A 13,664-nucleotide genomic window follows, 5' to 3' on the forward strand; every position below is an offset into this window, starting at 1 on the left:
CATTTTGCAGGGCTCTGGCAGTGCTCCTCCTTGCACAAAGGCGGAGGTAGCGGTCCTGCTGCTGGGTTGTTGCCCTCCTACGGCCTCCTCCACGTCTCCTGATGTACTGGCCTGTCTCCTGGTCGCTCCTCCATGCTCTGGACACTACACTGACAGACACAGCAAACCTTCTTGCCACAGCTCGCATTCATGTGCCATCCTGGATGAGCTGCGCTATCTGAGCCACCTGTGTGGGTTGTAGACTCCGTCTCATGCTACCACTAGAGTGAAAGCACCGCCAGCATTCAAAAGTGACCAAAACATCAGTCAGGAAGCATAGGAACTGAGAAGTGGCCTGTGGTCCCTACCTGCAGAACCACTGCTTTATTGGGGGTGTCTTGCTAATTGCCTATAATTTCCATCTGTTGTCTATTCCATTTGCACAACAGCATGTGAAATGTATTGTTAATCAGTGTTGCTTCCTTTGATTTCACAGAAGTTTGATTGACTTGGAGTTACATTGTGTTTAAGTGTTCCCTTTATTTTTTTTAGCAGTGTATATTTAAATGTGAATCACATTTTTATTTGGCGTACCCCTGACTGCGTTGTGCTTACCTGGGAAAACATGATCTACTCTAAATCACTCATATCCTTCTTGCTAAAATTGTAATAGTTGCATAATTTCAGTTTGTGACAAAACAAGCAAGCGGAGTGTAGAGAATCATTGTACCGTCTAAACCGCTGTGAAATATATTTTCCATAACATAATATAGTATTTTCAGCTGTTTTGAAGCTGGTGTACAAAACCGAAAGTAATAAAAAAATTAGAAACTTAAGAACGGGGAGCATAGAAAAAAAACACATCAAACAGATCTACAGTTTCTTAGACTTGCTTTCAATGAGAATGACATATTTATAACTAAAATGTCTTATGTGAATTTGGTAAGGTTGTCCAAAACATTACATATTGCAGCTTTAACTAAATGGGGAGTAAACATGCATGACAGTTTTACTAAACTCTGTTTAAATGTGCCTTTTTCAGGACCCTGTCTTCCAAAGATAATTAGTAAAAATAGTAACTTCACAGATCTTCATTGTAAAGGGTTTAAACATTGTTTCCCATGCTTGTTCAATGAACCACAAATAATGAATGAACATGCACTTGTGGAACGGTCGTTAAGACACTAACAACTTACAGACGGTAGGCAATTAAGGTCACAGTTAGGAAAACTTAGGACACTAAAGAGGCCTTTCTACTGACTGAAAAACACCAAACGAGAGAGAACCAGGGTCTCTGCTCATCTGCGTGAACGTGCCTTAGGCATGCTGCAAGGAGGCATGAGGACTGAAGATGTGGCTGGGGCAATAAATTGCAATGTCTGTACTAATGAGACGTCTAAGACAGCGCTACAGGGAGACAGGACTGACACTTTTGATTTTGACACCCCCTTTGTTCAGGGACACATTATTTCATTTACGTTAGTCACGTGTCTGTGGAACTTGTTCAGTGTATGTCTCAGTTGTTGAATCTTGTTATGTTCATACAAATATTTACACATGTTAAGTTTCCTGAAAATAAACACAGTTGACAGTGAGAGGACATTTCTTCTTTTGCTGAGTTTAGTTGGTAGCCACCCTAACTCGACCATTATCCAATTATTTATTGCCCCAGCTCTGGTGCATCATCATCAGGCTGATCCATAGCTGATGACATCAGTTGTTGTCCCGTGTTCTACACAGTGGATTCCGAAACCGTAAGTACCGCCTAATCACTAGCCTTACATTATGATAATGCAGGACACCTCAGCCACACTATTTAAACCGTGTGGTTACTGCCTCGTGTTTTTCCTTGCTGACGATACAGCCACAGCCTTTCCACACGTCTGACACGTGCAGTGAGAGAAAAGCGTGACAAGTAAGTTACTGGGCCAATCAGTATTTATGTAGTCACTGAGTGGTTATATTCTCAACCAATGAGAGCGTTTTTTTACCAAGTGCTAACCAATCGCGGCCGTGCACACAGTTCAGCACGTGTAGCGCATGGTAGCAATTCACATGTTGCCCCTCGCTGTACTGAGCACTGAAAGGTAAACGGAATTTGAAAGGAGGAAACAGTACGGAGACGTTGAGAATAGAGGACTCTTACAACTAGAGCGCGCAATCAACATGGGGGTAGTCATATATATTTTAAAATAAGATCTTATCAGAATTGCAATAGGAGAAGGAAATAACTTGTTGAATATCTGCTATCAATTTGACTGTTTTATTTGATTGTTTTGATATCGGCTTCATCCTAAAAGGTAAGAGATATATCGGCTATAGCCTACTGTGCCTTATGTTTTTCTTTAGAGATGTTTTACCCCAGTCCTATTTAAGCTCGATTTGAACTGTCAAATGTGCTCTGTTGGTTACAATAATTAAGCAAATAGTAAAATCATTATTGGTTGTGCCTGAAGTATGCGCTGGTTCAGGATCAGCTTTTCCAGCTCTAGCCCGAACCTTCCTTTGGTTAACGCCTCAAACCAACCTGGAATCAGTTCATGGCTTTAGTTCTCTATGTATGTCATCTATATATTATTTAATAACTGAATACAGTAAGTATTTAAAGAAAAGGCATAGGGGATTTATGAGAAGCGTTCAATGAACATTGACAACTTTATAATTCGTGAAACAATGTAGTGTGATGCAGCCTCTGGCCTTTTGTTTCAGGGTAGTCAATTAGTTTGATGTTAAAATGGTCAGATGTTTGAAATGTAACTAATAACTGACATAAAATCCTAGAGCGATACAGCCAAATCCCACTGGACAGGGTGCGTCACCCCTCCACACAGCACACGATCACATGTATAGATAGCAACGCAACAGCTCGTGGAGTTTGAACCAATATCAGTGACTAACAGCATTCCTTCTTGAATATTTATTAGGGGACACACCTACTAGTATTCTGGAACGTGACGTGAAACCCATGAATTTGCGTTGTTATTGTTTTTGATTTGTTATTGTTTTTTTATTGATCGTTTTAAAACATTTAAATTGTGATATAGGTATGTCTATGACTGTCATTTTGTTAAAGGGGGGGTTTACTACATGCCAGACTTGTTGTAATGCCTAGGTCACCGTTAACTCTACATCAGCTATTACTAATTGTAATATCCCTTGGGACTGACCTGGTATGTTCTCTCTCTCCAGGGATGCATTTGTTGAGCATGTCCACCAAATGGCCGTCCTACGACTCCCGCTCCTCCACCCCCAGCTTCCTCCTCAGCGAGAGCGACGTGACGGAGGACGAGGCAGACATTGATGTCTTCACCTCCGAAAGCGAGGGAGATAGCTCAGGGGGTGGCAAGACCTGCTCAGTAACATTCCCCCTGGCCGGGGGTGGCGAGGCAGCCCCTAGGTTACACTGGTCCATGGCTGGGAGTGGACAAGCGGAATGCTTTCCCCACACCAACATCTACCCATCCATGGTGGCTTCCTCTTGCAGTGCTGCATTCTGCACAAAGGAAAGCACAGAGGAGACCACACAAGGAGACCTGGCCTTTGCTCAGAAAGTGAGTTTAAAAAATAAAAAAAAAGACTGATTTAAACATACTTTGTTACTGATTTTCTCACCCAGGGACATTATCAGACAGAAGATATTGATGTTTTCTGTTTCCCTTCTCTCTCCTAGTGTTCAGAGCTACAAAAGTTTATCAGACCCCTGTTGGAGCTTCTGAATGGACTCAAGACGGGGAGATTTGAGAGAGGTCTTAGCAGTTTCCAGTCGAGCGTTGCCATCGACAGACTACAGAGGATCCTGGGTATTCTTCAGAAACCTGACATGGGGTAAGCAAACCATCATGTGTATAGCGAGCAGGAACTTATGGTGTAGTCACACATTTACTTTAAGTGTTTCATGTCGTAACATGTTATTAATGACAGTACTCCTCTTTTTCCAGAGAAAAATTCCTCCGCACCCTCCTGCAGGTAGAGATGATGCTGAAGATGTGGTTCCCCCATGTGACCCCTGTCGCTGCCACCCAGAACCCCACACCCAGTCTTCCGCCACGATGGCACCAAAATCAGCTGTGTATGCCAGTCAAAGTGGGTCTCTTACTGCTCTAGCTATCACTGTTTAATATGTAATTGTCATAATGATTCCCACAGCAATCTATAATATGTAAGACTTGTATCTAATTTATGTTTTTCTTCACTCTTGCTCCATCAGAAGCGCAAGCTTAGCTGGTTGGACTCTGATTTCCCCAGTGCCGCCCCACCCAGCTGCAAGCGCCTGCAGTGTGAGGACAACTACCAGGAAGTGACCTCACAAGACTTTAGCCTTTTGAGCACAGACACTTATAGCCCGTCATGTCTGACTGTCAGCAGGAGAAGAAAGGGAAATAAGAGGCTTGAAATTTCACCTTGCTCTGCATGTGGTAGCCCAGCCACACAAGACAGCCGTGTCTCCTCCACCCATCTGGTCTTTCACTCACATCAGCTCTCCCTCCATGGACATCAGCCACGGAGGTGCCACAGCGGGCCTGGCACAGTGAAGACACAGACCAATATTACATCAGTGGGAATCCAAAGGAGGAGTCAATCTATCCCCACATTACTAAGGTCTATGAAACAAGAGCCGGAGTAGAAGCACAGACACATAAAAGTGGACATAAAACTGAACGCTGAACTCATTGCACCTTTTTTTTAACCATCTTTCATCCACTTTTGTCTGTGTTGGAGAGTTCTTTTTGAATTTTTTTTAACTGAAATTTACCTGGGAATATTTTTTATGGTTGATATGATAAAGCAGTCTTTAGTAATAAATAAAACATATATATATATATGTATGTATGTTACATTTTTATTTTATTTTAGACTTGTCAACAAAAATAGACATACAGTCCAATCACATTAAATATACCATACACTGAAAAAAGATTGACCTCTAACCTAACATCAACTCACAGGTATGATAAAGTTATCAATAGTAGTACATCTTAAAACACGGACAATACAATGAAAAACAATACAAGAACCTGTTAATCCTTTAGCTGATGCAGCACAGTGAAAAAAGGCAGCTGGATGTATAAGGCTTGCTATACCACCTCATTGATTGTAAACCATGCCATACAACTGGCACTAAACCAAAGCCATTTATTTATTACACAGTTTAATGTAACTATTGACTAAATCCACCTCAGCATGAATACTAACTACACCAGTAGCATACAACTGGAATAAAGGCAACTATTAAAAACTACAAAAGAGGAGAAATAACAACTATGTTATTGTATTTCTCATAAAATAGGTCTGTTGGAATGGGTCTGTTCTGAAAAACCTGGATGCAGACTAGAGCCAGGGATTCCCTATTACATTCTAATTGGCTTTATAACTTTATTTATTTGATAGTATACATTTATCATCTTTTTACCTTTAACTGGGCAAGTCAGTTAAGAGCAGAACGACAGATTTGTACCTTGTTAAGAGGCGCAGTACGATAGATTTGTACCTTGTCAGCTCGGGGGCAACCTTCCGGTTACTAGTCCAACACTCTAACCACTAGGCTACCCTGCCACCCCTTTACTTTTTGATACATTTGATGTCAGGTTTATTCTTCTATGGTGTGAAAATACAAATATTTTGAGGAATACACTGCCCAAAAGCGATTTGCACATGGGTATTTTACTTTTTACATTTATTGATAAATGTTACTATTGTGATGATGCAAAACACCTACTTTTTAATCTATCTTCTAGGAAGGTTTCTATTAGATTGGGAGAAAATCCCCCAAAAATATTTCATTAGGCCATTTGAACCACAATGTTTTTGCTTAGCAAATATCATTCATGTTGAATGCCACTTTATCCCTGGCCACTTTCAGAGAGTCTCTCTTGAATTGTAACTACCTCGATGGGAGTAGGCAGGAAACCAAGAATAACTGGGTACTGTCTTGATCTACCAATTTAAAGAAGATTTCTGGATAAAAACGAATACAGACAACTGAAGCTGGTAGTATGTGTTATTGTTCCTAACCATGCCGAGGAAGGCCCAGATCGTGGACAGCATAGGAGAGAGATCACTGCAGTTTTAAACACAGGTAACTGTGTTGAGGCAATGCACAACCCTTCCTAAAAGCTGGTCATACATCAGCCAATTGTGGAGTTGTTTATTTAGATATTTCCCGTGAGGAAATATTGCAATTTCATGTGATGTTTTTGGTGTATGTAGCCTAATACTCCTGCTTAATTAATCGTGTCCCGTGTGGCTCAGTTGGTAGAGCATGGTGCTTGCAACGCCTGGAGAAGCGTGTCTGTTAAATGACTAAAGTGTTACATTAAAAAAAATCGAAATAAAATGTACATTTCCAAATAAATAGGGCCTATGTTTTGGACATTTTCTCTGTTTATCAAAAGAGGACAAATGGTTAGGCTGAGAAGGATACTTCGCTGTTTTATGTTATCTTCCTTTATTCAAGCCATTTCCTTTGCCTCTTTTCTTCCTACCTTTTACCCAACACCCTCCATCACATTTTTGGGTTGGACATAATATAATTGTTTTTTGGTTACACACAATGTACTTGTGCATAATATTTTATATAAAATAGTTTGAGACCTATATTGTTTTTGATAAATTGTACCCTTTTTGCTAAAATAAAGTAACGTGTTGGTTCATCAGAACTTGACGTCTGACACATACATTCAAATTATTTCCCCGAACATCTGAGCTGATGTAGAATTGATTGTGGCCCTGCTAAATGAGAGTTCAGGTAGGCCTCCGCGCTACAGCAAGAAAGTAGAAGGGGTGCTTGACAACAATGACAAAAATACAACAAAATAGCCTACCAAGAAAAACTTCCAAAAGGACAACTGGTAATTTGAGGCAGGAAGGAGTTGGGAGTACTCAACAAAAAATGCAGAGATACATTTCTTATTTGCTGAAGCTTTATTCCATTGTTAGGATGAGTGCAGGTGACTGATGTCAAGCTGTCAGTCACCTGTACTCGTCCTACTTCTTTCAGAGGAAGACATCAGTTGAAGCGTCAGTCACCTGTACTCATCTCAACGATGGATTAAAGGGGCAATCTGCAGATGCTATATTTGGGGATTTATAAATGAATTATATATACCCATTGATTCTTGAAGAATGTAACTTTTAAATGCCTCATGGGCTTTACACCCCATCAGAACCTAAAATATAAGCTTGTTTTAAACCAATGTTTGTACTCCAGTAAATTACTCCAGTATATTGTTTCAACTGTGGATAGGCAATTTAAAGCCTGAGCAAATCTACAGTATCCAGCTGCAGTCCTGCAGCATGGCCTGTCACTAAAAGTGTCCTTTCACTTAAACCCTATACTATTAACTAGCTACTAGCTATTTTTCCTTTCCTCCTTTCCTAGTTCTCTTTCTTCCTTTCCCTTCCTAGCCCCTTTCCTCCTATCCTTTCTGACCTTCCATTCCTCCTCTCCTAGCAAAATTCCCTTTCCTCCTTTAATAGCTTACTTCCCTACTATCCCTTTTCTTATTTGCTTTCCTAGCTTCCTTTCCTCTTCTCCTAGCCCCCTTTCATCTTTTCTTTCATAGTTCTCTTTCCTACTTTCATTTCCTAACCTCCTTTCCTAGCTCAGTTTCCTCATTCCTTTCATAGCTCCCTTTCCTTTCCTTGTTTTCTAGGTCCCTTACCTTAGCTCCTTTCCTAACTCCTTTCATAGCTTTTTGATTAGATTTTTTTTTCAAATACAACCACACATGTGGATACAGTATAATGCCATTAAAATCATTGACGATGACAGAAAAACGATTATTATCCATTGTGGAAAGAAGGAAAAGACATTAAGAAAAGGAGGAGAGGAAGACAGGAAAGGAGGAAACTAAGCTAGGATAGGCAGAAAGGAAAGGGAGTATGGAATGCCAAGAAGGGGAGGAAAGGAAGCTAGGAAGGAAGGAAAGGAAAGGGAGCTAGGAAAGGATGTGAGGAAAGGAAATGAGGGGAGGAAAATTAGGAAAGGAGGAAATTAAAGGAAGCTAGAAAAGGAGGAAAGGAAAGGGAGTTTTAGCAAAGTTGATAGACTTTTCTCATTTGCGCAACAGGCTACCCTCCACTCACTCTCCTCTGTGGGCCTCCTTGAGTTCAGGCCTCCCCCTGATAGAGTATGAACATGTCGGTTGGGGGCCCCTCCAGATTGCATGTGGCAAAATGTGTATAATAGCATGAGATTAGCTACAAAACTGTACATTGTTCTGTCTGCCCATGGCAAAAGTGTAGAATTGCAGGAAGTTGGCTGTTTTCCGGGTGGTGGGGCCTCCTGAAGGTAGATTCCCTGCGGCCTGTGTGCGGTTTTAGTGACATACAATGATGAGCTGGAGGACTGCAGCTATTTAGCCACAGGGTGGCACTACATTCACATTAGTCCGTTTTTAGGTTTCTTGTAACGACCAACCAACTATAATAAGACAGAAACTCGATAAATTCCTTTGTTGCTCAATTTGTTGAAATAAAAGCAAGGACATTAATAAATACTATCCTTAGTAAATACTGAAATAACTTTATGTACTGTTAAAACAATAGCAACTGATTTATGCATACAACCAGCGCTGCACCATACTTTTTTATAACTAACCAAAAATAGACCAGGCCCTGTCGTTGGAGGGGCACAGGGTCTGAGCAAGCGAATCGAGGAACCCGGGAGAAAGAGAGCACGCTTGTTTGAAATGGAAAAACGTTGCGGCAGCAATTGATAAAGAATAACATCAAGACGAAGCAGCTGCTTCCTGGGAGTTCGTGCTGATCGTACGGAGATTGTGACAGCCGGTTAAATGGCATCCCTTGACAAGGCAAGAACATGTACACTACAGTTTCACATTTTTACTACATCTACTAATTCAAGGGTTTCAATTTATTTGTACTATTTTCTACATTGAGCAATGGACATTAGACCGGTGGAAATTTGTCCTTTGGTCTGAGTCCAAATTGGAGATTTTTGGTTCCAGCCGTCTTTGTGAGGCAGTGTGGGTGAATGGATGATCTCCACACGTGTATTTCCCACGTAAAGCATGAAGGAGGAGGTGTTATGGTGTGGGGGTGCTTTGCTGATGACACTCTGTTATTTATTTAGAATTCAAGGCACACTTAACCAGCATGGCTACCACAGCATTCTGCAGCGATATGCCATCCCATCTGGTTTGGGCTTAGTGGGACTATCATTTGTTTTTCAACAGGACAATGACGCCAACACACCTCCAGGCTCTGTAAGGGCTATTTTATCAAGAGGGAGAGTGATGGATTGATGCATCAGATGACCTGGCCTCCACAATCCCCCGACCTCAACCAAATTGAGATGATTTGGGATGAGTGAAGGAAAAGCAGCCAACAAGTGCTCAGCATATGTGGGAACTCCATCAAGACTGTTGGAAAAGCATTCCAGGTGAAGCTGGTTGAGAGAATACCAAGAGTGTGCAAAGCTGTCATCAAGGCAAAGGGTGGCTATTTGAAGAATCTGAAATATAAAACATATTTTGATTTGTTTAACACTTTTTTGGTTTCTACATGAGTCCATATGTGTTATTTCATAGTTTTGATGTCTTCACTATTATTCTACAATGTAGAAAATAGTAAAACATTTATAAAAACTCTTGAATGAGTAGGTGTTCTAAAACTTTTGATCGGTAGTGTATGTCAAGAGAAGTGCAGTATTACCATAAGGAGACTTATACTTGGAATACGGAGGAGGAATTAAGGGAAAATGAGAGGCAGAGGAGGTCTAAGAGAGACAGGGAGGAAGAGCTTGAGTCGATTAAAAATGGTGAGAAAAGGAGAGATGGTTTGTTAAAGAAGAATGGTAGAAATTGTAATCAGAGTGAATTGAAGACAGGAGGAGAAATGGAAGTGAATGAGGGTGAAGTATCGGAGGAAGTAGGTGTGTTGAAGTTCTTGGAGTCCGAGGCTTGCACCGAGGGTGAGTGATGTGAATTGTTTTGCTCCGAGGGCAAGTGATGTGAATTGTTTTGCTCTCAAGAAATGGGTGCCACTGAAAGGAGTGATTACCGGGGTAACGGTAAATGTGAATGCTGACCAACTGAAGGTTAAGATTCCTGGTGTTTGTGATGCTAGTTGTTTGGTGCAACGCAGACAGGGTGGGGTGAGTGGAGATCCCAACAAAGTGATGTTAGGATATATACAGTTGAAGTCAGAAGTTTACATAACCTTAGCCAAATACTCCAAATACTGTTGGAAATGCACAAAGTAGATTGCCAAAACTATAGTTTGTTAACACTTCTTGTCGCACCGATCCCTTTAGCAGGATCATTTTCGTCAACATACGCTGAATTGCAGAGTGACAAATTCAAATTAAATTACTAAAAATATTTAATTTTCATTAAATCACAAGTGCAATATACCAAAACACAGCTTAGCTTGTTGTTAATCCACTTGGCGTGTCATATTTCGAAAAAGCTTTACAGCGAAAGCAAACCAAGCGTTTATGTTAGGACAGCTCTCTCAGCAGACAAAACATTACAAACAGCTAGCAGCAAAGTAGATTTGTCACGAAAGTCAGAAAAGCAATAAAATGAATTGCTTACCTTTGATGATCTTCGGATGTTTGCGCTCACGAGACTCCCAGTTACACAATAAATGTTCGTTTTGTTCGATAAAGATTATTTTTATATCCAAAAAACTCCATTTGGTTTGGCGCGTTTTGTTGAGTAATCCACAGGCTTGTGCAGGTCACGACGGGCAGACGAAAATTCCAAATAGTATCTCTAAAGTTCGTAGAAACATGTCAAACATTTTTTATAATCAATCCTTAGGTTGTTTTTACAACACATTATTGAAAAGGTCTGTGCGAGCAAGAGAGAGAAAAGGCGTGTGCGAGCAAGGAGGCCTGCAAACCTCACTCAGTTACCATGTGGAAGCCATAGGGAAAGGAATCTGGTTGATATCCCTTTAAATGGAGGGAAGGCATGCAATGGAACAGAGAGGTTTCAGAAAAACAGCACTTCCTGGTTGGATTTTCCTCCGGTTTTCGCCTGCAATATCAATTCTGTTATACTCATAGACAATATTCTGACAGTTTTGGAAACCTTAGAGTGTTTTCTATCCTAATCTACCAATTATATGCATATTCTAGCTTCTGGGCCTGAGAAATAGGCAGTTTCATTTGGGTACGTTTTTCATCCAAACATCAAAATACTGCCCCCTAGTCTCAAGAGGTTTGTTAACAAGAAAGGTGTGGAGTGTTTGAAAAACGAGTTTTAATGAGTCCAACCTAAGTGTATGTAAATTTCCGACTTCAACTGTAAGTTATCAGGGCCCTGGACGTTCCGCCACCCTAGGTGAGACAAAAATCTTTCATAAATGCATGTAGGGCCTAGTTTCGCTGGAGCTGTGTAAAATAAGCTTTCGGTCAATGACCCAGCCTTAACGAATTTTGTTTATTTAAATATCAAATTTGATTGTCCAATATACATTTCAGCATTTCTTAATTTTGTGGCCCGCCTAGAGTGACCTCTTTCCTCTGCTGTTGTGCTGCATAACAGTCATCAATGTTTTCTCTCGGTAACTGTCCATGGTCCTGAAATCAAATCAATGATACCCAGAATTTCCACAAACTTCAGAAAGTTCCCATTATTTGGCTCGTTCAGCCTGTCAGTGGTCCCACATAGTGCAATGTTCTGGGTGGCCATTACGCGTATCAAGGCTATGAGCCTCTGCAGCACCTGCTGACAGTGGAGAGTCTCTCCGTCAATAGCCCGTTGGGCTTGGGCATCGATAGTTTGCTTGGACACCAGCCTGATCTCCAGCTCCTTCCACTCTGGAAACTTTCTAGGCTGTCATGCGACTTCTCATAAGAGCTGAGGAGGTGGGACAGATTCTGCAAATCTCTGTAGCTTACTTTTAGCTAAAATTATTTCCACTCACCCCCGGCGGTCTAGTAGCCAATCAGGGGCGCCGGAGGGCGGCAGCCAATTTCCAAAATGTCGCCCCAAATTCCGATGTTACAGGTGTCGAGCTTAAGGGCATGTGACAGTAGTATGTAGGAGGGAGGTTCCTAAGTGTGAGATGTGTTCAGAAGGGCATGAGACAAAGGAATGTGTAGTGTTGGGGGAAGTAGGTACGTGTTAATTGGGAAAGGGGGATACCTCGTCAGTTGTCCAACTGAATGTATTAAACTGAAACGTGTCCTCTGCATTTAACCCAACCCCTCTGAATCAGAGAGGTGCGGGGGCTGCCTTAATCGACATCCACGTCTCCGGTGCCCAGGGAACAGTGTGTTAACTGCCTTGCTCAGATGCAGAACGACAAGTTTTACCTTGTCATCTCGGGGATTCAATCTCGCAACCTTCCAGTTACTGGCCCAACACTCTATCCACTAAGCTACCTGCCACTCCATGGGCGGGGTCCCGTGCAACAGAGGCAGGTTGAGGTTTTCAGGGTTAGACTAGTGCAGAAGTTGTCATGCTGAGCCAGGAAAGAAAGTATAGGAATAGGGATCAAGTGGGAGGGATCCTGAGAGGAGTGGTATGAGTAGTTGATCTGTACCAGTACAGATCCAACAAGTGATATATGTTTCAGTAAGATTGGATTTTTGGCATTTATAGCAATGGTTATCAACTGTACTGCAGGGAATGTCAAGTCACAGAAAATAGAGGTTGTGGTGGGTGCTGCAAAGAGGTATTTGAGTGTGCAAGACTTGACATCATAAGAGTTGCAGGGTGTGTTCCCCTCTTTCCACTGGGATTCTCTGCCTCTAACCCTATTACAGGGGCTGAGTCACTGGCTTGCTGGGGCTCTCTCATGCCGTCCCTGGAGGGGGTGCGTCACCTGAGTGGGTTGATTCACTGTTGTGGTCATCCTGTCTGGGTTGGCGCCCCCCCCCTTGGGTTGTGCCGTGGCGGAGATATTTGTGGGCTATACTCAGCCTTGTCTCAGGATGGTAAGTTGGTGGTTGAAGATATCCCTCTAGTGGTGTGGGGGCTGTGCTTTGGCAAAGTGGGTGGGGTTATATCCTTCCTGTTTGGCCCTGTCCGGGGGTGTCCTCGGATGGGGCCACAGTGTCTCCTGACCCCTCCTGTCTCAGCCTCCAGTATTTATGCTGCAGTAGTTTATGTGTCGGGGGGCTGGGGTCAGTTTGTTATATCTGGAGTACTTCTCCTGTCCTATTCGGTGTCCTGTGTGAATCTAAGTGTGCGTTCTCTAATTCTCTCCTTCTCTCTTTCTTTCTCTCTCTCGGAGGACCTGAGCCCTAGGACCATGCCCCAGGACTACCTGACATGATGACTCCTTGCTGTCCCCAGTCCACCTGGCCATGCTGCTGTTCCAGTTTCAACTGACCTGAGCCCTAGGACCATGCCCCAGGACTACCTGACATGATGACTCCTTGCTGTCCCCAGTCCACCTGGCCATGCTGCTGCTCCAGTTTCAACTTCCACCTGACTGTGCTGCTGCTCCAGTTTCAACTGTTCTGCCTTATTATTATTCGACCATGCTGGTCATTTATGAACATTTGAACATCTTGGCCATGTTCTGTTATAATCTCCACCCGGCACAGCCAGAAGAGGACTGGCCTCCCCACATAGCCTGGTTCCTCTCTAGGTTTCTTCCTAGGTATTGGCCTTTCTAGGGAGTTTTTCCTAGCCACCGTGCTTCTACACCTGCATTGCTTGCTGTTTGGGGTTTTAGGCTGGGTTTCTGTACAGCACTTTGAG

The 13,664-nt window shown here is 42.3% G+C and overlaps 1 protein-coding gene across 3 annotated transcripts; it reads left to right on the forward strand.

Moving 5' to 3' along the window:
• Positions 1-1,766: 1,766 nt before the first annotated feature.
• LOC109903758 (uncharacterized) lies at positions 1,767-6,635 on the forward strand. 3 transcript variants are annotated; one of them, XM_031788506.1, is made up of 5 exons: positions 1,767-1,894; positions 3,169-3,530; positions 3,650-3,804; positions 3,918-4,062; positions 4,187-6,635. In XM_031788506.1, the coding sequence occupies exons 2-5, from the start codon at positions 3,171-3,173 to the stop codon at positions 4,601-4,603; spliced, it is 1,077 nt and encodes a 358-aa protein (XP_031644366.1). In that variant the 5' UTR covers positions 1,767-1,894; positions 3,169-3,170; the 3' UTR covers positions 4,604-6,635. The 3 variants fall into 3 exon arrangements, with proteins under 3 accessions (XP_031644366.1, XP_031644365.1, XP_020356258.1); XM_031788505.1 differs by lacking the exon at positions 1,767-1,894 and adding an exon at positions 1,959-2,066; XM_020500669.2 differs by lacking the exon at positions 1,767-1,894 and adding an exon at positions 2,040-2,279.
• Positions 6,636-13,664: the final 7,029 nt, after the last annotated feature.

The sequence above is a fragment of the Oncorhynchus kisutch genome, linkage group LG14 (genome assembly GCF_002021735.2).
Source record: "Oncorhynchus kisutch isolate 150728-3 linkage group LG14, Okis_V2, whole genome shotgun sequence".
NCBI classification, from domain to species: domain Eukaryota; kingdom Metazoa; phylum Chordata; class Actinopteri; order Salmoniformes; family Salmonidae; genus Oncorhynchus; species Oncorhynchus kisutch.